Source organism: Colobus angolensis, unplaced genomic scaffold (assembly GCF_000951035.1).
Source record: "Colobus angolensis palliatus isolate OR3802 unplaced genomic scaffold, Cang.pa_1.0 Scaffold253, whole genome shotgun sequence".
NCBI lineage: Eukaryota > Metazoa > Chordata > Mammalia > Primates > Cercopithecidae > Colobus > Colobus angolensis.
This window is the reverse complement of record NW_012115744.1, coordinates 3388701-3413486: the sequence shown is the minus strand read 5'-3', so window position 1 is coordinate 3413486 and position 24786 is coordinate 3388701. Positions and strand designations below refer to the sequence as shown.

Sequence of the window (24786 nt, the reverse complement as noted above, 5' to 3'; positions counted from 1 at the left end):
TTTTTTTTTTTTTTTTTTTGAGACAGAGTCTCGCTCTGTCGCCCAGGCTGGAGTACAGTGGCCGGATCTCAGCTCACTGCAAGCTCCGCCTCCCGGGCTCACGCCATTCTCCTGCCTCAGCCTCCCAGGTCCTTATTCTTCTTACAAGGCCCTTACTCCCATCCTTTCCAAGTCACATGTCAGTCAAGCCCCTCTTCCCAGATGTGCTCTTCTGCCCGTCTCCTGGTGTGAGTAGGGGGCCTGAATGGCACTCGGTCAAACCTGCTGAGTTTTCATCTGTGTCTTCCTTGGGCAGAACCTTTCTCTCCATTGCCTGAAAGAGGCAGGGCTGCAACTTCATTTTGCCTCTGTGTAAGAGCCTGCAATTGCACTTGTGCCAAGTCAGGGAAAGAGAGCACCTGCTGACTTTAAGTATTTGATAAACAGAACCAAAATGTGAGAGAGAACGAGGCTGGGACTGAAGAAAAGCAGAGTCTCTTCCTCACATGCACACCCTTCTGTGTGCCTGGCCCACAGGATCATCCTCATCATCTTCCTCAGCCCTTGGCTGGAAGAATAGGACTTGTGTGTGCTCTGGCTTGTCTCTTTCAGGCTTAAAGGAATGTCTGGGGAGGCCTTTTAGATTACGCATGCAAGACTGTCTCATCTACTGCTTTCTTTGGAAAGTGCTGCAAGACAGCTGCCAGGGCTTCCTAGGGGAGGGAAAGGTTACGGATGACTTAGGGGAAAAGGGAGGTGTTCATACAAAAGGGGCAACTGGGACGATCTCTTTGACTTGGATCCTTTGTCCTTATGGGGACAGGGACCCTTACACGGAGGTGCACCCTCATGGCCTGCGTCTCTTCGCAGATGGCCCCATTCGGCCATCTGGGCTAGGAGACCACCATCCACATGCATGCTCCCTTTAAGCAAATGATTCTCCTGCCTTTTACCTCGATGTTCTTGGTGCTGGCATTGACCTTAGGAGTAACAACACTCTTGGGGTCAACAGCTTTCAAACTCCATGCCTGTGGCTCCAGGATTCCAAGTTGGTTCTTAAGGAGCAGCCCCAGCCTCTTTCCATCCACTTCTGCCAGAACCCTCCACAGCCCCAGTCCCACCTTGATCTTTTTCTGTTTTTCATGTTTGGTTTCTGCATAAAGATTTGTTTGAAGATCAAGTTCTGCTATTGAAAGTTGGGCACCCTGACCCTATACGGTTAATTCTGGGACTTTAGATAGATAAATTGTGTTTAAATGTTGACAAACAAGATACTTGATGTTAAACACGCATACAGTTGCTTGTAAATTGTCTCTTATTCTCTCTGTAGGTCCAAGGACAGAAGGGATACCGTTGTTGTATTCCGTTACTGTTATCGAAGATGCCCTGCGGGGGCAGTGTTAGAGACTAGTGGGTGTGTTCCTCACCTAAATTTTTTGACATAACACAGATTGCAGAGGATATTTTATGTAAAACATCCACCTATTTCTTGAAAAACAGGGTTGATATAATGGCAGCTTGTGCTTTTATGTAAGAAAAGCAAGCTTTAAGGGATCTTCAGACTTGCTCAGTTTATCTTGCTGATAGGAGCAATCTGACCTACTTTGTGGATGAAAGCTGGTTTCCACAGCACTCCTTTCCCCCTGTGGACACTGTGCTGGATGGGGATGCACGCTAGGCTGAGCAAAGCTGAGACCGCCTGGCTTGTTGCCTCAGCACAGCTATATACCTAGAGCCTTGCTCTCCGTTGGGGAGACCTGGCATGGAGGTCCATGGACCAGGGTAGGAGACGGTGACCACTTTGCTGTGTGAGCCAGGGGTGTGATAAGAGCATGTCACAGAGAGGGGGCCAAAGTCAAGGCCTGTCGAGGGTGGACACCCAGTGACAGTTGCTCTGGCTGGAATTGGGAGCCCAGATTTAGATCCCTAGGACCCAAGAGACTGACACGAAGTGCAGGGAAAGTCATTGACCCCAGGAGCTGAGAAAACAGGTTTCTTTGGGCAGGAGGAGGGAGTCCCCAGCAAATGTCCTGTGTGTGTTCTGCCTGCACCTGCCTGTTGTGGATGTGGGGGGACCCCCTCCAGTTGATAGGGCCCAGGCGGAGTGTACAGCTGTCCCCAGGAAGTTTTTTTTCCACATACGAAGAGCCAGAGATGTGTTTAGTGTTTCTTTACAAGTGCATAGTGATGATTTCTTAACAAGGAAAATATACCCTTTGACATTGTGGTCTTTCAGACTTCACCATGGAAAGTTGAATTAATTTAGGATTCATGGTGGTGACAGTCTATGGAAAATTATACTATGAAAATTCACTAGTATTTATTTTTGTCAGTGTGAATGTGAGCAAATTTGTGACCTGGGGTATATTCTTACTGAAATTAGGCCAAATGGTTAGAGCAATAGCAAGATTTGGTGTTGATTGATTGTGGGAATTATGCCAAGATCTCAGCAGCCGTCCTTTGGTGGCAGCTGTAGCAGTACATTGGCCCTGAACTCGTAGCAGTGAGTCCGGGATGCTGCTGGGTCCCTGACTAGGATGAGGCAGAAGGAAAAGCAGCAGGGGAGCCACCGAGTGATGGGCACTCTGGGTGCTTTCCCGAGGGTGGGCAGAGGCTGCGAGGAAACCATCTTTCTCGTAGTATTGGGGGTTCATTCTTTATTCCTGTACACATAAGATATTGCTCTCTTGTTAATCATAAGTCCGAGGATTCCGGTAGGTCACCTGGGGAGTGAAGGCAGAGTGGTCAACTTCTGGGAAAGCTCATCAAAGAGAACCAGAGGCCATGTGTGCTTGCCAGGCAGGCTCTGTAGGACCCAGGATGCAGTTTCCATCCCCTCCCTGCCTCACTGAGCACGGGCAGTGCTGGATGCTGCAGATACAGAGCTGAATTGGACGGCACAGCTCCGTGCGGAGGCCGGGACAGGGCTGGAATGGCTAATGGTTGTTGTCATCAGAGCTCACCCTTGCTGAGTGCTGCTCACGAGCCACACAACCTTCCGAGCATGCAGCTTGCATTGACGTATTTAATCCTTACCACACTCGGAGGGGTCAGAGGGCTAGTTGGTGAAGCCAGGAGTAGGGACTTGGTCACCGGCTGTGAATCTCCTTCTGCCGATGTGCCGAGCTTAGTGCAGGCAGAGACTGGATTCACGGAGGCAGGAGGCTGAGAGCACCATGAGTGTGTCCAAGGCAGGGGGCCCGGTGCAGGAGCCAGGATGCAGAGAAGGGTAGAGAGCCAACCGGGAGTGAGTTCACTGGCTGTGGCATCACTTGACCTGTGCAAGGCAGGCGAGGTTGTCTGCTGGGAGTGGACAACAGTCTGGGGAGTGGAGGTGTTGAAAGCTGGGACAGCTTGGAGGAGCTTCCCCTGGAAACAGGTGGTTGCTGGGGTGGGCGGTGCTCAGTAATGTGTGGACACCACACTGGTAGAGCTGCTTGGATTTCAGAGGCATGCATATCAGCAAGGGCATGAACATGGGCCACAGGTGAGGGAGACAGCAGGCCTTGTGGGTCTACATGGGCTAGGAGAGGAAGTACCGTGGATCTGTGTTGTCCTTGATGTCTTAAATTTGGTGCTGGAGTTAAACATACATTGGCTCCCGACTCCATTGTGCTGAGGGAAGGACTAGATACATGCAGAGAAGAGTAGGAGCCAGGAAGCTGTAGAGGCTGCTAGAGAAAGGAGAGGCCTGGCTGCTACTCTTGAAAAGTTTAAGGCTTTTGAAGTTTGGAGGAAGTTGAGGGTATGTCATGAGAAATTCTAAAGTGAAACCAAAGAAAGTTCTCTAAAGTCCAAAGAGTCAAGGCCACAATAAAATGTTGATGGTTTCCCAGAGAAACCACAGAAATGCCTGTGATGAGAGTGCTTGAGCCTAGACCCAGGGAGGCATGGATGTGTGGGGGATGGGCTGGGAAGTGAGGGGCAGTGGCAACCCACAGGGCTGGAGAACGCTGTAGCCACGGGTACCAGTTTCCAGAGAGAAATGAGTTTTGGGTGAAAGTGTTCTGAAGTGGAGTGCAGGAGGCACAGGCTGCCCCTTCCTGGCCTCTGGGCACACGGCTGCCCCTCCAGAGAGCCCCTGGGACGGGCCTGTCTGCCCAGGTGGATGGAGAGGGGACTGACATTGGAGAAGGGATCACACAGACTCAGTGTAGTGGACAGATAGGGATGTCAGCTCAGGAGGACGTGTCCTTGGAAAGAAAGTTCAGAAAGGAGCAAACGGTGGAGACAGTGGGGAGAAAGGGCGGTCAGGGGCTGGAGGGACCTCCATTTGTTGAAAGTTGGTCGTGTCATGTTTTCAAATCAGAACTTTCTACCAGGAGCTATGTGAATTTAGATGTCACTTTCATGTGTCTCTCCTCATGAGGAGGAACTTCATGGGAGGCCCTGCACATCAGCTTCTGACCTGCAGTCCAGGTAATGGCCTCCTCAGAAGCCACACCCTGATCTGTCTAATCTGTCTAGGTGGGTGGCTTTCTTTTGGCCTGGAACCCTGCACTGAAGGATGGTCTGATCACAGCATTGGTTTCATTCTGGTGACCAGCTCACAGAAGAGAGTGTCTTCTCTCTCCTTGAATGTTGTATGCCCCAGACTCTGTTGCAGAAATCCCCTGTCTACCTGAGGTCAGAGCCTGCCTCTGTCCCCAGACGCTTTACATTAAACCTGAGTGCACATGGGAGCCTCGGGCTGGTTGCCGTTGCGTTCTAAATATGCCCTTGTTACCATGTGGTTTCTAGCCTGAGAATATTCTTATTTTTTATGTATTGAGATTAGATTCACAGCACATAAATTTACCATTCTAATCATTTTAAAGTATACGAGGCATTGGTTTTTAGTACGTTCAAAAGGTTGTGGAACTATTGCCATTATCTAATTCCGGAACATCTTCATCCCCCAAAAGAAGCCCTGTACTCAATTAGCAGTCACTCCCAGTTCCTCCTTTCCTCAGCCCCTGGCAACTGTGAAGCTACTTTCCTTCTCTCTGTGTTTCCCTATTCCGGACGTCTCACTCCATGGAGTTGTGCAATGAGTAGTCTTCTGTGATTCACTTCTTTCATTCAGCCTGAGTGTTCCAGCTTCATTCTTGTTGCACTCCATCCTTTCATGGCTGTGGTGTGCCACTGTGTGGGCCCATCACACTCTGCCTATTCATTTGTCGGCTGGTGTGCATTTGGGCTCTTAACACTTTTTGTCTAGTATGAATAATGCTGCCTGTGAGCATTCTTGTCTGTGTTTTGGCCTTAGGATATTCTTATACCTCTGATCTTCCCCACTACTTTTTGAAATTTCCACGTCTTTTCTCATCCTTCTAATTGGTTTCCCATTCTGGAATTTTCTTCTGCCTTTAGGGAGTCCCAAATAGGAGTGGCACTAAACATACTGCCAATCTCCTGTCCCACTTGCTATTTTCAGAGATATTTGGGAAACTCAACAAGTCTTTTCTTCATTAGCTACACAGTGGTCCCTTGAACAATAATTGAACTGTGCGAGTCTGCTTATATGCAGATTTTTTTCAGCCAACACACAGATTGCAAATACAATTTATTTAGGATGAGAAGCCTGTGTATATGGAAAGCCCACTTTTCCTATACTCAGGTTCCTCGAGGCTGACTGCAGGATTTGAGTATGCACAGATTTGGTATACTCACCGGGGGTGGTGGGGGACTGGGGGTTGCTGGTGTCTTGGAACCAATCCACCGCATATACTAAGGGTGGACTGGCCAGCCTGCTGCACAAAATTACAACCCTTCAGGGTGTAAAGGCTTGGGGCCTTTCAAAACACTCTGAGCCACAGAACTGCCTCTGGCCAAACATCAGCAGAGCTTCAAAAGACCTCGTTGTTTCAAGAGAAGTTAATACTAACAGCCTGAACAGGCTCCATGTAATCAAGACCCATTAGCACGGAACGTGTAGAAAATGAGAGTGTTCTGAGCCTGCCTGCTCAGTGGCCGCCAGCTACATAAACAAGATCTGAAGACCAGTGGGTACCTGTTGCCATATATTCACAAAGGCTTATAGCAGCCCGTTTACAAAGCTGTCATCCACATTAAGAAAATTCGCCCTCAGCCACTGAAAAACAAAACAACAAAAACCCCAACCCCACCCAAATCAAGCCCAACCCAGAACAACATGAAAGGAAACACTCCTTTGGAACATATAACTAATCCTGCTGCCTCTTTCTATTAGAAATGGATAAAGGTACCTTGGCTGTTGCTTTTCTTGCACCGTTTTGTGATGCAATAGTCTGATTTTGAAATTTGCTTCCTGTAGGAGGCTGGGACCCCCTGGCCATATCTAGACATACAGCTAGCTACAGTTTGGAGGCACGGACATTCATTGCATTATATTCACTGCTCCTAATCTCTTTTCTTTTGATGTGTATTCTTTAAAGCAAACTATTTTGTGATAAGTTAGTCACTGCCTTTATTGCAGCGATCATGTCATTTGCAGAATTGTAACAATAATTTCGGTACTCTCGATAGGAAGGTGGGTTAGCCAATACTCTTTAAAGAATACCAAATTTAATAGAACTTCTTGCACAATAAGTGCATTATGTCTCATCCTAAAAGAGATTTTTTCTTTCAAGGGTGCGCTGAGTTTTGTCTTAACCTCCTGTAAGTGACATATGCCAATGTGGCCATCTCGGGTGATTTATTGAAGACTTGTTACCCTCTGCCTGTGCTTTCAGCCCAGGTATGTCCTGTCTCCCCTGGATGTCTGGTGATTTTTAAAAGGGTTTCCATTGTGCTTTGGGAACCTGAAGGCATCAGAATGGGCTTTTGCTTGTTTGCTGTGTCATATTCTGTTCATTTAAAGAGTAAAAAAAGTATGTGGTTGGTATTGTGGCCCATGTTGAGCCAAAGCAAAGAGTAGGCCACTGGCTGAAGCCCACCTACGTTGAATGTAATGAGGCCTGAGATGAAAAGGATCTGCTACACTGAACACAGAACATAGAGCTCTGGGCTAACCACACAAAATATGCTGTGTGCAATGAACACTCACACTATACTCTTAGCCACATCCCACACAAAGGACAGAGAGACAACTCCCAGGAGATGGAGCATGTGTGGAAAGATTTTCCGCCTAGTTACTTTGAAGAAAGCAAAAGGAGGCTGAAACTGTGCTTTGTAAGCCGCGTGGGTTGGTGCTGGCTCCTGGACGTCAGTTCAGAATGCTCAGGAGTGAACGCAGAAGCCTGGTGAGGGACTCCCAGGAGGAGCTCCTGTCTCCACCTCCTCAGCCTCCGGAGTTCAAATTTCACTCAACCTGAGTGCACCAAACCCCACCCTCGTGTTTACATTGCCCTGGCCTTTTTGGCAGAATCAAAGTCCCTGCATAGCCAAGGAGATCTTTTACCTTCTACACTAGTGGGAGGCCAGGTGCCTGGGAGGGACGTGGCATGCCTCTGCCCTCCCCAGCGTGCCACTGTCCTGCTGTGAAGGCCTGTGTCAAGGAAAACTGGGCTCAAAAGTGCAGACTGAGAGAGCCGTTGGGCTGTTTTGAAGGAAGGTAAGCAGGGAGCATTTGTGTGTGTGCGCATATGTGTGCATGTGTCTGTTCCTGTGCGCTGTGTATGTGTGCATGTGTGTGGCTTCTGTAACGCTACAAAGACCTGAAACTGAGCTGTGTGCCTGCTGAGATTTACCAACTTGCCAAGACTTCCAGAGGGAAAGAGATGGTGCTAGCCAGGAGGAGAGGGCGTTATGGAGTGGAATAGTCACCAAAACGGATGCTTTAACCGGGCAAGAAGGAATGTCGCTCAGGACTTGTCCAGGAATGCCTTTATTGGTTTCCAAGCTGGAGGAGTCTTAACTTACCGACTTCTTTTTGGAGAGGAGTTCAGTGATGGTCTGACGTGGCATTTGTAAGCTCTCTGGCCGCCTCTGTGGCCAGCTGGCTTGGGTGACCTCAGATAAGGCCAACAGGACCTCCTCTTTTCCTCCGGGCTTGGGCCCTAGTGTTTTCACAGTTACTGGGCTGCCCGGTCAGAGGCCTGAGATAGGCGCCTGCTGAATGCTGAGCCTGCACCAGCGTGCTGGTGTGAGAGGTCTGCCTGGGGAGCCGCCCTGGCCTGCCCTGCTGTCAGCGCGGCTGTGGGGGCACGTTGGCAGCGTCCGGGACTCGCCTGCCACAGCCCCACTCGGAGCATAGCGCTGCTTTATCGCCACATTCCAGAGCCTCACCCAGGAGACCACAGAAGCCCTTGGAATCTGGCCCAACTCCCGAGTCGCTCCTGCTCTGTAGTGGGATGCCTTCCCTTCCCGGAGAGGCGGTTTGTGGCTGGGCAGGCGTTTCTGTGTGGAAGGTTCTGCTCTGGTTCTGGCTTTTGTTAATTTTTTTTTTGCTCTATATTTCTCTAAGAATTTATTGTCAGCCTCGTTTTTAGAAAGCGTGAGCAAGGAGCTCAGCTTTACTCCAGAGGGAGGGATTTTCCAGTGCCCTTGGGCAGTCTCAATAAGGTGTCCCAGTGCTGCGCTGCAGCCTCTGTCCTGCTGGGCGCCTCCCCTCCTGGCAGCTCAGACAGTGATTTGGGTCTGGGGGCTTGGGAAGGAGTTCACTCTCAAGGTGAGACTGACGTACCAAGGGAACAGTACCTTAGAATGGAGTTATTCTGCCTAAGGAGAGAAAGAGTTGTCCCTACAGAGTGGAGTTTATTAGTGTCTTTTTTTTTTTGTAAAAAAAAAAAAAGAAAGAAAGAGGAAATATATCAAAGTCATAGAGTCTCTGATTTAGTAGATTAAAAGCAATATTCTCAAAGACCCAAGTGTAGTCCTCATTTCTTAGCTCTTGATTTTTCTCTGGAATAGAAAATGATTTAATACAAACTCCAAAGAGTCAGAATTCTATTGTAATAAAATTAAAGCAAACCTTGTTTTAGTGAGAGGTTATACATGCTCTAATTATAAATGTCCACATGGAAAAAACAAGAGTGATTTTTGCATATGCTATGGATAAGATAACACAACACCCCTTGAGAAGAAACCTCTTGGCTCAGACATCGCTTCCTGCCTGGGAAGGTCTTTCTGTGCCTGCAGCCCCTACCAGGCCTCCAGGGAGCAGGTAACCTTGGGACATCGCCAGGGCTACCCGTACCTCCCCTCCTGGCTTCAGATGCGAGAATGCTCCTTGCCTCATTGCTAACCCCATTCAACACTGCCTTGTGCTCTGGGCCACAGCCTAGCTTTCAGCCGTCCTAGCTTGGTGATGGACTCTTCCATGCTCCAGAGCCTGAAATCCAGGCAGTCCATCAGCACCTGTCCTCACCAGCACTGAAACCCCCACTGGCTGTTCCACATTGTGCAGCCTCAGACCCGTCAACTGAATGATCTGCTGGAAAACTCACAAGTCCAGCACCGGTGCCCATCGCTCATGTGTCATTTGATTTTGCAAATCCAGGAGAAATGTTCTGTCTCTGCTGAGGGGAAGTCATGTGATGTAGTGATGGGAATCATGGACGTGCATGACACGATCTGCCAGATCACCCTTACCCGTCCCCCTGTGAAACCTGGACATGCTCTGGTCCCTTGCAGCCCCCTAACCTTGTAGGTTCAACAGAGGAGAACCCATGCCCCTTCTGAGTTTGCTTTGAGCCTCAAATGAGGCAATAGGTGAAGTTCTTGGAAGACAGTGGTTGCCCAGTTAGCTTATTACTGCTGCTTTTGCCATCATTGCTGTCAGTCACCGAGCAAACAAAAAAAGTATGGGATGGGAAAACAGTTTTACAGCTGGTAAGAGCCTGAGCCAGGCAGCTTGGCCATAAAGTCGCACTGGGTGGATGGTTAGCAAAATTGGTGCCTGGGACAATTTGAGTCATATCAAAAAATGACTTACAGAACTTTTGAATACGTTTTTTAAAACCCACCTTTTACCATAGCTTTATATTAGAGAACAGTTCCTCAGGGTAATTCTCGAGGTGGGAGGTCAGTGGACCTGCTTTCTGTGTACTCACTGATTAGATGTTCATGGAGCACTCCTCTGTCCCTCAGCTCTGCACCCAGAGGGTCCACACGTGAATCACATGTGAGTTCCGGGAATTCTTCACTTGACCAGGGACGGGGAAAGCACAGAAAGAAGGGTTTGCCCAGTGCCTGGTGTGTGCCGTGCCTTTCATGTTGCACCCCAGTGGTTCTGGGAGCTGATACCAGCAAACACACCCTTCTCCAGGTTGCTTCTCTACAGACAAGGAAAGTGAGGCACAGAGAGGCTGAGTGATTCATTCATCTGAAGTCACACAGCTATGATCAAGCCAGGACTCAAGCCTGGATTATGCCAGAACACCTAGAAGGGGAGGGAAGATGTGCACATGAATCACTCCATTGGAAATGTCAAAAGATGCTTTATGTGACAGTGAGGCGCAAAGGGACTATGATCGTTATCCCAAGGAGAGAGGGTTTCCTTTGTCTCATGGAATTTAGGAAGAGGAGGGAAAGCCTTTGAAGAGGGAGAGGAGGGCAAGGGGGAGAGGGAGAAGGAGGAAGGGGAGGAGGGGGAAGACGAGGAAAGGGAGAAAGGGGAAGAAGAGGAAGAGGGGAGGAAGGGAGGAGATCAAGAGGAGCCGCCTCAGGTTGGGGCCTAGTGTGCTGTGAGTCTCATTTCTGTCTTGATCTCACAACGGTTGTTTTAATTGAGGTGCAATTTACATGCAGTAAAATGTGCTCTATTTAGTATACAGTAGTCTGAGTTTGACAAACATTATGCCATGACACTCCCACCACTATCAAGACACAGATATTTCTATTGCCCAAACCATCCCTGGCACCCTTTGCAGCCTCCACTCTTCTCCTGGCCCCGACCACACCCATTTGTGTCCAAACACAATGTCTCCACCCCAGAATGTCACCTATGTGGAGTCGTACATAGTCCTTGAGACCCCTCCAGGAGACTGCCTGCAGATGAGTGCTCGTTCTTGAAACCAAAGCCTCTCTGTCTTCAGCATTTTCCCTGGGCTGTGCTTGTCAGAGCCTCGCCATGGGCACTTGCAGCTGCAGATGTAATTCCAATAAACCTCCACTTATTGGGATTGTTTGGAGATGGTGAATTGATTCGCTGGGCGGTCCCAAGTGAGTCATTTGAGGTCCCAAGTGAGTCATTTGAGGGCGACCTAGGGACAGGATGGTTCCTGGCTATGTCTGGAGAAGCTACCTGTTCCCTGTGGTGGTCCAGGCGCAGGTAGGACCTCTGGCATATCCATGGCTCCTGACCCCAGTGGGGCTGCTGGTACCATGGGCATGTGGGGGAGCTGAAGAGTTCATGCTAGGAGCAGCACCTGATCCACTAATTAAGTCAGGAAACAACAGGTGCTGGAGAGGATGTGGAGAAATAGGAACACTTTTACACTGTTGGTGGGATTGTAAACTAGTTCAACCATTATGGAAAACAGTCTGGCGATTCCTCAAGGATCTAGAACTAGAAGTACCATATGACCCAGTCATCCCATTGCTGGGTGTATACCCAAAGGATTATAAATCATGCTGCTATAAAGACACATGCACACGTATGTTTATTGCAGCACTATTCACGATAGCAAAGACTTGGAATCAACCTAAATGTCCATCGGTGACAGACTGGATTAAGAAAATGTGGCACATATACACCGTGGAATACTATGCAGCCATAAAAAAGGATGAGTTTGTGTCCTTTGTAGGGATATGGATGCAGCTGGAAACCATCATTCTCAGCAAACTATCGCAAGAACAGAAAACCAAACACCGCATGTTCTCACTCATAGGTGGGAACTGAACAATGAGATCACTTGGACTCGGCAAGGGGAACATCACACACCGGGGCCTATCATGGGGAGGGGGGAGAGGGGAGGGATTGCATTGGGAGGTATACCTGATGTAAATGACGAGTTGATGGGTGCTGACGAGTTGATGTGTGCAGCACACCAACATGGCACAAGTATACATATGTAACAAACTTGCACGTTATGCACATGTACCCTAGAACTTAAAGTATAATTAAAAAAATAAAAAAGAAATGCACTTGCTTGAAGAAACAGAACATAAAACTGTGACCATCACTATAGCGGCTGTGGCAGCACAGGGGTCTCTCCCCCATAATGAATCATTTTAGGAGTTAAAGAGGAAAGCACAAATCGCTTAATAGTCTCTGAGGAGTGAGTGAGGTGTATATGAGTGAGTGTGTGTGTGTGTGTGTGTGTGTGTCTTGATCTAGATATCTGTAAAATATAAAAGTGATTGACTAAGATTAGAATTTTATCATTTTTAAGGAATGGAAATAATGGGTATTGGAGTTGGCAGGAGGTTGGTTTAAATTTCAGATGTTCTATTCAGTAGGCTTGTAAAAAAATCATTAATGTTAGTGCAGGCTCTCTCAGCCTCTGATTTCTCATCTGTAAAATGAACTTCCCATTTCCTGCTTCACAGGATTGCTTTGGGAATTGAGTGGGATCCCTAGGGCCCAACAGTGTGCTGGGAGCATGGGAGGAGCTTGCACAGTGGCCTTGTCTTTAGGTGGTCAGCTGAGTGGTAGGAGAAGGTGTTTCCAGAATTCTCTCTGTTCGTCAGGTGATGAAGATGCCAATTCCTGCAGCCTCACCTGGCTCACCTGAGGGTGGCTGCTTCAGCATCAGTGGGTGCTTTTCTTCTCACACGCCGTTCCATCTTTCCCTTGCCTCTGTTGATCTGTCTATTCAGATACTGTGAAATGTGCCCACCACCCTTTCCATCTCTTGTTCCTCTCTGTTCCCCAAGGGGGCTGTTCCATTCTCCAGCACATCCTCAGGACTAGGCTGAATATTGCTTCTAAGTCCCCATTTATGACTAGCAATCATAGCAATGCTTAGTCAACTCTTACCGACTTTCATGGAGAAGAATTTTCTAGTTTCTCCTTTGAAACTAAAAAGTTTCAGGGAGGATACTGTTAGTTCTTTTGAAATGAAAAGTTAATTTTTAAGCACACCTGTCGCAAAAAGTAGAATATGGGATTCTTAGCATCAGTACCTAGAAAAAGGAAAGGTTCTACATCGCTTCATAAATCTGTCAGATTTGTCTTTCCTTTGCTTCAAACCAACTTTCTGTTGGAAGCAGGGCCAGTGGACAGTTAGGTGGATTACAGATCAGTGATGAGTATTTTTGGTTGCTGAGTGACTGGTGATGGAGGGTGCTGAAGTGTGAGGTCAACTGTCCCTTTGGCCAGCTGATTGTTAGCATGCCAGGGAGCACAGTTGGGCATTGCCTAATCTGTTTTCAGCTGGGATGGAAGGGATATTTTCACATGTATTTTTTTGTCTTCTCCATTTTTTGAGTGACTTTTGAAATACTTCTGAGTGCCTCTTAACCCTCTTGCCTCCTTGTGGGAAAGCCACGTTTCAGTACCAGGGTTGGGGTGGAAAGAGAAGGATTCCCTGCAGGGAGGGTGGGTAAGGAAGTCTGTTGCTGCAGGTCCTCCAAAGAGACAAGAATGTATGTTCTGTATTTTCTTCCTTCTGGTCCTTTTCAGGTGATAAACCTCACTGGTATGTCATGCAGCGGAAGTCATTCAGGGCCATATTTATGTTTGTTGGATTTTGAACTAAGATCCAGCCACAAGGAAATTGTTGCCAGACAGTGGACAGGCTCCCTTGGGAGGGGAGGTCCTTGGTGCTGTTGGCTGGGTCTGGTGGCAACACAAGGGAAAGGGGACACCGAATGGGATGATTTATCCTGGACTGAGATGTGGAAAGGTTCTCCTCCTGCATCTGCAGCTGAAGAGCTATGGGATCCCTGCGAGTTACTTCCTCCCACTCTGGGATCAGGTTCTCAATTTGCAGAATGAGGGTTGATTCAGACTTCCCCATACTCCCTTTGAGATGGAAGCAAAATGTTAAAATATGTTATTTAAGGATATAAAAAGGTAGAAGGGGCAGATGAGTGGCAGGACCCCACCTTTGAGAATTCTGTCCTTACCCCACCACCTCCTCACAGCAGTGTCAGCCCTGATAGCACGTCAGGTGCCAGAGACAGAGTGGAGACTTGAAGCCCTGCAGCCTCCCTCACCTAGTAGGGGCTCCTCACCCTCCCTGCCCCTAGGAGTTCGTCAGGGCACCACGAACCCCACCCACAACCCATGTCCAGGAACCACAGATGGGAATTTTGTTGGCTATGTCATTTCTCTGGTCTGGATGCAGAAAATTACTTTCTATGTCACTTTTCCAAACCAGAACCATATTATCAGTAGCATTCTGCCATCAGTTAAGGAGGGTATCCTTTAATGATGGATCAGCGCCTTTGGGGGCTGCAAACAACAGGGTGTGGGCTCCTGTTTGGTTTCTCAGTGGCAAGACTGGCAGTCAGCCATGCAGTGACCCTGCTTCCACACCCCTGTTAGGTTTCATTTCTAGGCAGAATTCTCTTTTTATTGCTCTTGTCCTGCAGCTTTTGCATTGAGTCTTAGAAAGCATAACAGTGGCAGAAAGTATTTAAGTGAAGCTCTTTCCTGTGCCCCCAGTGTAGAGGCAACAGTTTCATAGGTGAGAAGATAGACGATACAGAGGTCAGAAGACAGATATTTACCCAGCCCTGTCACTTGGAGCTGTGTGGGTTTGAGCAATGAAACACCAACCTCACAGGTGGCAGGAGGATAAAGGAGATTGGAAATGGCAGATAGCATGGTGCCATTTGCTTGCACCTGCTGTTTGCCAGGGCTCTGTCTCATTAATCTTTGTGCCCCTGGTTCCGAGCACATTGTGTCCAGATAATGTTCAAATGTCCCCTGGATATCCGGTCCATGCTTCCTGCTTCATGGGCAAATGGGCTAACCTTTAGGGTCACGACTTTTGTTTTCTTTGGAATTTAGAACGCTTAAATTGGGTGACTTCATTTACTTTTCCAGTTGTGTTCATTATCAGTTGGAGTCCAGCCAGGTCAGTAGCGATGGCCACCCTGTTTCCACCTCTCACGAATGGGTGGACCTGGCTGTGCTGCCTGGGAAAAGGCCCAGATTGCGGGGACACCTGGGCTGCAGGTGGCCAAGGGCTGCACGGCTCTTCTACCTTCAGATACTTGTGGGCTGTGTGTGTGTTTGGTTTGGGTTGGTGGTGGTTCTTTGTTTGCTTGTTTGTTTTGCCTGCTAAGGCAGCTGAGCTTTCCAAAATAGCTCCCCAGATTTTGTCATGTGTGAAAAAGCTCAAACTTTTAGCCTCTCACTCAATACTCACCTGGTGTCAGAAGCTGTTCTCTAATGCTAGAAATGTAAGGGAGAGCAAAATAAAGCAAACCCCGTGCCCTCAATGAGCCTGAGTCCCAGTGGGTGAAGGTGCAGTTCTTCTGAATGCAAGTATGTACTCTGGATAACAACCCAGTGAGGAAAGGGTGGTCAGGGCAGCACCTGTTAAGGAGGTGAGGGAGATGAGATGCAGAGAAGGACAGGAGCCAAAGCCCCGGGGCAGGTGCATGCTTGCAGTGGACGCTGGGAACAGGGCAGGCAGTGAAGAGATGAGTCCAGGGGGCGGATGCCAGGCCCTGTCCACTATGGGAAGAGCCTTTAATAGTAATTATGAGTGCTCTTACTTGGAGCCTATGAGCTGGGTACTTTATGTCCATATTCTCTAGTTCTCATAACTTTGAGAGAAAGATGGAAAGCATCTTTGTGTCTTTCATTCCATTGAAAGATAGGAAGCATTCTGTTTTATAAATGTAAAACCAGGAAACTGAACAGCCTGAATGTCATGACCAGGAACACACACAGAGTAAATGGTGGAATGGGGATCCCATCTTCAAGGATAAAGGGAAACAGCCGTCTCCTTTGTCTAACTGAAGTTCAAGTTCTTTCTTTTGCAAAGTGATAGCCCTTTACAAGAAAACAGGATAGGAACAGTGTGTTCCAGAGGCCCCTTCTCCTTCCCTCCCCCTGAGGCTGACTCTCCTGCCCCCACTGAAGACCACCGGGGTGTAGGTGCAGGGGGCTGTCTGTGGAGCTCCTGGAATGGCCTACCCAGGGCTCTGCACCTTTAGAAAGATCTGTGTTGCTACAGAGTGATTCAGAAGATTGACCAGTCCTATCTTGGAATTCACCTGATAATGTTTCATATTCTTTTCCTGTACATTTAACATTTATTGGGCATTTTCTGACGTAGAAAACTACATATGTGTGTAGCAGGAAGTTTAGCAGGAGTCCAGCCTTGTCTTTGACGCTGGATAGGGCTGGACTGGACCCTCTCTGTCCCACGGCTGTGCTCTCATGTATTAATAGGAAGGTGGTTGAACACCACCCGGGCTGTCAGGATTTGATGAGACTCCGCTTGGAGGGCTCAGAATGGACCTGACATAGATGGAATGTATAGTCAATGGTAATGGAAATTTTTTTTTTTTTTTTTGAGACGGAGTCTCGCTCTCTCGCCCAGTCTGGAGTGCAGTGGCCGGACCTCAGCTCACTGCAAGCTCCGCCTCCTGGGTTTACACCATTCTCCTGCCTCAGCCTCCGGAGTAGCTGGGACTACAGGCGCCCGCCACCTCGCCCGGCTAGTTTTTTGTATTTTTTAGTAGAGACGGGGTTTCACTGTGTTAGCCAGGATGGTCTCGATCTCCTGATCTCGTGATCCGCCCGTCTCGGCCTCCCAAAGTGCTGGGATTACAGGCTTGAGCCACCGCGCCCGGCCTAATGTTGTTGTTTTTAATGCATCTATTATTATTTTAAGATTTCTACCACTAATAAAATATAATTATTCATACCCTCCCACAAGAGAGGGACTATCCTCTGCCTTACCATTTGGTACGGAGCCTTCTAATCACGTACTGTTCTTAGCAGGCAGGGCAGGGAGCTAGCTGAAGGATTCCACCTCAGACTGATTAATAAGCCCTTTTTGACAGCATTTTAATTCAGATTAGAAGAATTGTTTTACAACTCATTCTTGGGCTCTTTTTTTACGTTATTGTGCCAATTTATTTTAACTCAGATTTAGGGAGAAGGGTATGGGAAGTCATACAGACTTAGCAGCATGAAATCTGTGACTGTAGTGGGTAGGCTTATACCCCGGGCTGCGTGGCCCTGCAGTGTGTGTCCTGGCTGCCAGCCAGGCGTGGGAGGGACTTGGTTGATGGCCATACAGCACCCTCCATCGTGGGGAGGAGGAGTAGTCTTTGTCATTTTCACGGAGCAGAAGCTGTTTATCAGCACCTCCTTCTCACGCTCTGAAAACAGCAAGAAGGATTTACCAGGTCTTACATTTGTTAAATTTTCCTGGTAACAGGAAATCTAAACAGAAATCAAATTAAATTGATGTTTACTCAGGGCCTATAAAGACACTCACCCTATGTGCTATGCCATTTAATTCTCAGGTCAACCTTTTCATAGAACCATCTACCCACACCCTCATTTTATAACCAGGAAGCTGAAGGTCAAGGTGAATGCACCAGTTGGTAGAACCCTAAGGGTAGACTCAGGATAGAGCTGGGATTTGAACCAGTGTCCATCTGATGCTAGAGCTTCTTCAAGGGACCACTCTACTTCACAATTGCCTAGTGATTGCATTAACAAATGGATTGCATTTTCCATTTTTGAAATTGTAGAGGTGATATTTGCACGTGCCTTATAATTTAGGCCAGTCTTTCCAGGTGTCTCCTTTGTTTAATTTGCACAGAGCTGGGCGAAATAGGTGTTTTAGTCTCTGCCTGGTCTGAAGCCTGGTCACTCGCTAATCCCTGGTCAGAGCAATGTGAGTTCAGTGCCACCTCTTTGTGGGCAGGGCCACTGACAGAGCCTCCAGGTGTGTGCCCTCCTGGTGCTCTCTGAGCAGGTGGGCAGTGGGCCAGCAGGAGCACACAGGCGTCAGGGCCAGTGCACCTGGGTTCTAGGCCCACCTCCACCTCCTAGCAGCTGCCTGACCTTGGGCAAATTATTTATTCTCTTTGATCCTCAGTTCCTTATAGATAAAAAAGAAAATAGGTTATACTGTGAAAATTAGAGAAAATGCATGATGCTCCTGCCCTGTCAATAAAAGGTACTCAGAAAACAGCAGCTGTTACTGAGGCTGTTACCTTGAATTAATCCCATGGCATATGTCCTGTCATCACTTTCCCTGCCTTGAAGACTTGGTTTATTTTCAGCATTTTGTGTAGCATTTCTGCTCCCAGACCCTCCCTTCCCTAGGCTTGACTTTAGGATGGGAGTCACGGCCACTGCAGATGGGCCCATACCCCTGTGTCCACTCTCCCCACTCCCTGCTTCTCTGCATGCTTTCCCTTGGGCACGGTTGAAACAAGAAGAAAGCCTGACGTGGGCGTGTTTTCAGCACCACACCCCAGTACCTCTCGGGACTCTGTCCTAACACGTTGTCCCAGTGTTTTCAAAAAAGCCAGCAGCTGCTGACCATGGTGGCGCATCAGCCTGGAGCCTGGGGCTATGAGGCACATGCTCAGGGCAGGTCCCTCCAGAGGGCTCCTGGGCCAGGCTCAGTGACTGCTGTTAGGTAGTGGCTCACGTCTCTCAAATTCCAGGTGCCCACGCAGCGTGGGCTTCCCACCACCAGCAGCTCCCTGGCTGTGGAATGCTTGCAATTTCACAGTTGAGAAAGTAGAAGGTGGGGGAGGCCCATGGGGTGCGGCATGTGCTGACTACAAACTCCAGCTTATTTTAGGAGGCTCTTGGCAAGGACCCGATGTGTGTGGTCACGGCAATTGGCCAGTCAGCACATTGAGGCTTGGGAGTCCCAGAATGCCAGAGTCGTGGCCATGATTAATAATAGTAGCTGATGCTTCAGCCCTTCCTGCCCACACTTTAGTTCAAAGTTTTATTTTCTTGACATTCCATGTATGGAAATCAGCGCATACAGGTCAGCCTCAAGTGTCTATGATCCTGAGACATTCAGCAGGCACCTACTTGGCCCAAAGTTGCTGTGCCAAGCAGGAAGACCCAAACCAATTCCTGCACTTTCTCTTTTCATTGAATTTCATATTGACATTTGAGCAGACATTCAGTTTTTTTTCCTTTTTTTTTTTTTTTTTGAGACGGAGTCTTGCTCTCTTGCCCAGGCTGGAGTACAGTGGCGTGATCACTGCTCACTGCAACCTCTGCCTCCCAGGTTCAAGCAATTCTCCTGCCTCAGCCTCCTGAGTAGCTGAGACTACAGGCATGCACCACCATACCCGGCTAATTTTCGTATTTTTAGTAGAGACAGGTTTCACCAATACATTCAATTTAATAGGAATTTGCTACCCAGCACCTAGCTGATGCTCAACAAATGTTACACAGGTCTATGAACGGAAGCTCTTCTTTGTCTAAGATGAACAGTTCATTCTTGGGGATTTATGAGCCGAGCTGGGCTCAACGTTCACAGTCATGATGAAATTAACAATGAGCCCCAAAGGCAAGATGATTCAAAAGGTGAAGATTCCCAGAGTTCAGAATGACAATTTGTTCTGCATGGAAAGGTAGAAATGATTCAAGTACCTGAAATGTTTATTTGAATGCCTTTTCATTGGCATCCTCCAGAGTATATATAGAACTTTGTGATCTTAGAGGGATCTTTGTCCCTGTTTATTGTAAATCATATTTTGAATCCACTTATTTGTTTAGACAAATGCACACACTCATTCTGAGGGTGGGAGGCTTACTTTCATCCCGGTCTGAAAGCCTCTCTCTGGTTTTCTCCCCCGCAGTGCTACACACGCAGGGCCCTGTCGATGGCAGCCTTTATGCGAAGGTGAGGAAAAAAAGCTCCTCGGATCCTGGCATCCCAGGTGGCCCCCAGGCCGTCCCGACCACCAACAGCCCAGACCACAGTGACCACACCTTGTCTGTCAGCAGTGACTCCGGCCACTCTACAGCCTCTGCCAGGACTGATAAGACGGAAGAGCGCCTGGCTCCAGGAACCAGGAGGGGCCTGAGCGCCCAGGAGAAGGCCGAGTTGGACCAGCTGCTCAGTGGCTTTGGCCTGGAGGATCCTGGAAGCTCCCTCAAGGAAATGACTGATGCTCGAAGCAAGTACAGTGGGACCCGCCACGTGGTGCCGGCCCAGGTTCATGTGAATGGAGATGCTGCTCTGAAGGACCGGGAGACGGACATTCTGGATGACGAGATGCCCCACCACGACCTGCACAGTGTGGACAGCCTTGGGACCCTGTCCTCCTCGGAAGGGCCGCAGTCGGCCCACCTGGGTCCCTTCACCTGCCACAAGAGCAGCCAGAACTCACTCCTATCTGACGGTTTTGGCAGCAACGTTGGTGAAGATCCGCAGGGCACCCTTGTTCCGGACCTGGGCCTTGGCATGGACGGCCCCTATGAGCGAGAGCGGACTTTCGGGACTCGAGAACCCAAGCAGCCCCAGCCCCTGCTGAGAAAGCCCTCAGTGTCCTCCCAGATGCAAGCCTACGGGCAGAGCAGCTACTCCACACAGACCTGGGTGCGCCAGCAGCAGATGGTTGTAGCTCACCAGTACAGCTTCGCCCCCGATGGGGAGGCCCGGCTGGTGAGCCGCGGCCCTGCAGACAATCCCGGCCTTGTCCAGGCCCAGCCTAGAGTCCCACTCACCCCCACCCGAGGGACCAGCAGTAGGGTGGCTGTCCAGAGGGGTGTAGGCAGTGGGCCACACCCCTCTGACACACAGCAGCCCTCTCCCAGCAAAGCGTTCAAACCCAGGTTTCCAGGCGACCAGGTTGTGAATGGAGCTGGCCCAGAGCTGAGCACAGGCCCCTCCCCGGGCTCGCCCACCCTGGACATCGACCAGTCCATCGAACAGCTCAACAGGCTGATCCTGGAGCTGGATCCCACCTTCGAACCCATCCCTACCCACATGAATGCCCTCAGTAGCCAGGCCAATGGCTCTGTGTCTCCGGACAGCGTGGGAGGCGGGCTCCGGGCAAGCAGCAGGCTGCCTGACACAGGAGAGGGCCCCAACAGGACCCCTGGGCGGCAAGGTGAGCTGGGGCTCCATGGGAGGTGCTCCACGGGAGGCTAATGTGTGATGAGAAATCAGCCTAGTAGGTTCACTTTTGGCAAAACCCACAAGGGAGGGACATTTCCCTTGCAGTTTCACCTCTCGTGAATTTTGGCCTAGGATCCAAACGCTGTCATGCTGGTGTGGTCCCTTGGTAGGAGATTTGGAGGGTGGGAGAACCAGGCAGAAGACCTGCTGTTAACGTCAGTGCAGGGGCAGGGACAGCATGCACTCCGCTGGAAAGGGCCGGTCATGCCTTCATTGCAGAGTGGGCTTCACAGTGAAACCGTTCTCCCTTCATGAATGTTAGTGGATTTACGAAGGAAGCATACTTACTTCTGTCCTTGTGGTATAGATCAGGGCTTTGTGGAAAAATGCCAGCTACTTCAATGGGGCTGAAGGTTGGGGAGGAAGAGGACTGCTGAGCCCTCAGACAGCTTTGTCACAGGAAGTGTTTAAGCAGTCGTGGTATAAAATGTTCTGATTACAAATACACGTGTCAGAGTTGGCCATGGTGGTGTGGGGGGACTGGTTATGGAAGGCAGTGGCTGGGTGGAGGCTTGGGGTCCACAAGGGGTTCTACCACGGGGAGCAGCTTAGTGATGGGAGGGGCTTGGGGGAGCAGGCTCATGGGTGAGGGGACTGAGAGCTGTGGTGGGACCCAGAGCCATGGGGCCAGGTGCAGGGACCTCCTGGGGATGCCCCAAAACCAGGTGGGGGTCATGCTAACTGCAGAGAGGCCAAGACTGTACGTGTCCTTTTCCCCTGAGGCTGGTGGTTTAGAAACCAGCACAGGGCCTTTCTGCCTAGCTTTGAGGCCTGGGAAGAGCCAGGGCTGGGAGTGGTGGACAGGCAGTGACCTCTGCCTGGGTTATAGTAGCACTATCTTCAAGCTGCATCAATGTAATGGGGCAAGTTGCCTGTTGGGACCAGGTTCTTTCTGTTGGGAAGTCATGAAATGTGAGGGGACCAGAGAGCTGGAGGTGGTCATGTCGGCCAGGGAAGACACTCAACAGGCAGAGAAGGGCACTGAAATGGAGCAGGGTTGTCTCAGTAGGGGACAGTGTGGTGAGATCATGTGGTCTGGAAGCTCCTGCACAGAGATGCACACCAGGGGAGGGCAGCCAGGCTGTAGCGGCTGTGCCTGGGGGCCGCTGGGAGGCTACAGGAGGTGGAGAGACAGAGCTGTGTTCTGGGAGCCCTGGCAGTGATATGCAGGGACCAGGACCCAAGGATAACCTTGGGCCAGAGAGTGTGGCATCCATATGGTGCCAGGGCCTCCCACATTGGCACATTGGGATGTGTTGGCAAATGGGGGCCGCTGGCTCCTTAGAGGGACTTACCTCTAAAAGTGAAGACCAGAGAGGTAAAGGACCAGGGAGAATATGGCTATGTGACACCGTGCATGTGATTCCCACCATGTGCTGGTAACACTGATGAGAGATGCTACCACTTATGCCCGCGTGGTTCTTGGTTTAGGTGGGCTGGCCCATGTCATCGTCCTAAGCACCCTGGCTGCAGGCACCAGTCCCTGCCTGATAGTCGTGTTGACGGAGATATCGGTAGGTTACATGGCCCGCCTAGGTTCACATGGCACCAGCGTAGTAGAGCAAATGTCAGTGCCCTGCGGTGTGGACTCAGTGTCTCCATCCTCTTTGGAGTCACACAGGTGAGGACTGCAGTCCCATCTCAGGTCTGGGGTGGTCTGGGGGAAGGACCTCACACTCTGCGGATGTTGGTCCTGGCTTCAGGTCTGAGTGTGCCGTGGGCCGCCTGAGTGACGCACGTGTGTAAAAGGCAGTGTCCCTGTGAATTTCTCTTCACTCCATCTGTGAGAAGGAAACCCTACCCCAGTGCCTGGCCCAGGGACGGTGTGAAGAAAGGCTCGTCCACATCCACCTCTCACTTACTAGGGGTGTGACTGAGCAAACAGCTGTCATTCCAGCCTGCCTGAGTAACTCCGTCTTTGTGTGTCCTGAGCTGGGAGTTTGAAGGAGCCTGGAGAGTCCCCCTGAGTAGATTATTGGACTTTACAATACAACTGTATAGCAACCACAACACCACAGCAGGGTAGCAGTTCCTGAACAATAGGTCCAGGTTGATGCATTAAACAAATATATTTGGGAAATTCTGAGTCTACAAAAAAGGCCCCAATGGGAACAAAACTATCTGCAGTATCACACCTGACTTACTTCACCAAACCTTCTTGAAAGAAGTTACTTGGAAACATTAAAATCAGAAGTCTTTTCTCCTGGATAACAATCTCATGTAGGTTTGGAGGAGGCTGGAGGCATCTGAGTGTATGTGGAGAAGAGGACTCCATGGCTTAGGTTAACATATAGTAGTCTCTTGAGGTTAATAGGTCTTTCAATTGATTGAATTCAATCCTTTTGATTCCCCGTTCTTGCTGCAAATAAACAGTTATAAGGCCTGGAGTTTTAGAAAGCCACATCATATTATCCACCCTCAGATTGGCTGTTTTTAAATTACTTGGTAAACTCATTATTTATTTATTTTTATTTTTATTTATTTATTTTTTTGAGACAGAGTCTCGCTGTGTCACCCAGGCTGGAGTGCAGTGATGTGATCTCAGCTCACTGCAAGCTCCGCCTCCCAGGTTCATGCCATTCTCCTGCCTCAACCCAGTAGCTGAGACTACAGGCACCCGCTACTGTGCCTGGCTAATTTTTTGTATTTTTAGTAGAGACGGGGATTCACCGTGTTAGCCAGGATGGTCTTGATCTACTGACCTTGTGATCTGTCCGCCTTGGCCTCCCAAAGTGCTGGGATTACAGGCGTGAGTTACTGTGCCCAGCCAAACTCATTACTTTAATAATAATTTTTTTTTTTTTTTGGAGTCTTGCTCTGTCGCCCAGGCTGGAGTGCAGTGGCACAATCTCGGCTCACTGCAACCTCCACCTCCCGAGTTCAAACGATTCTCCTGCCTCAGCCTCCTGAGTAGCTGGGACTATAGGTGCGCACCTTCATGCCCGGCTAATTTTTGTATTTTTAGTAGAGATAGGGTTTCACCATATTGGCCAAGCTGGTCTTGAACTCCCAACCTCATGATCTGCCCACCTCAGCCTCCCAAAGTGCTGGGATTATAAGCGTGAGCCCCTGTGTCAAACCCAGTAACACATTTTGATTTTGAATTTAGATCCTCTTTAATTCCTTTTATTATAAAAGTTATTTAGTTATCATTTTGAAGTTGAAGGACTTTCATATCTCAGCAATAGACCAGTAAAATTCAGTGTATATTTGGGTATTGACAATACAAATATAAAGTATTTATTAATCTATGCATATTTGACAGGCATCTCGGACCATTTGTCCATTTTTTTCTAGCATCAGAACTAAAAAGATCTCAAAAGATTAGATATAAGCAAAACCGGGTACCAGTTTCCCCAGAGCTTTTTAAAATTGGGAAGTGACCTTCTTGTAGGAACCCTGACACGTGAGCAACTGTCCATGAGCAGTGATGAATGGACACTGAAGGGTTAGCTGCAGCATTGGAAACAGGGCAGAGGGAGCCATGCCTTTCCTGGGAGCTCCGCTTTCTCTTCCAGGACGTGCCTCTTGTGCTAGGTAAGCACCAAGCTGGGAGATGGAGCAAGCCTTGAGACTTGCACTTCATTTAGTGTAAAAAGCCTACACAGTGTAGAGGTGGTCTCTCAACAGCCTGCATGGCAGGCTTTTGGATCTCAGTCCAGGACTTTCTGACCTGATAGAAATCCCTTTAAAAAATGCTCACTGGGCTGAGGGAGGCAGATCACCTGAGGTCAGGAGTTTGAGACCAGCCCGGTCCACATGGCAAAACCCTGTCTCTACTAAAGTTACAAAAATTAGCCTGGCGTGGTAGTTCATGCCTGTAATCCCAGCTACTTGGGAGGTGAGGCAGGAGAATCACTTGAACCCAGGAGGCAGAGAT

The 24786-nt window shown here is 49.1% G+C and overlaps 1 protein-coding gene across 1 annotated transcript in view; it reads left to right on the top strand.

Moving 5' to 3' along the window:
- Positions 1-24786, top strand: part of TNS3 (tensin 3) — a 321347-nt gene that overhangs the window by 199238 nt on the left and 97323 nt on the right. Inside the window, exon 17 of the mRNA XM_011946796.1 lies at positions 19582-20838. Coding sequence (XP_011802186.1) covers positions 19582-20838 — 1257 coding nt within the window. The remainder of the gene's footprint in view (positions 1-19581; positions 20839-24786) is intronic.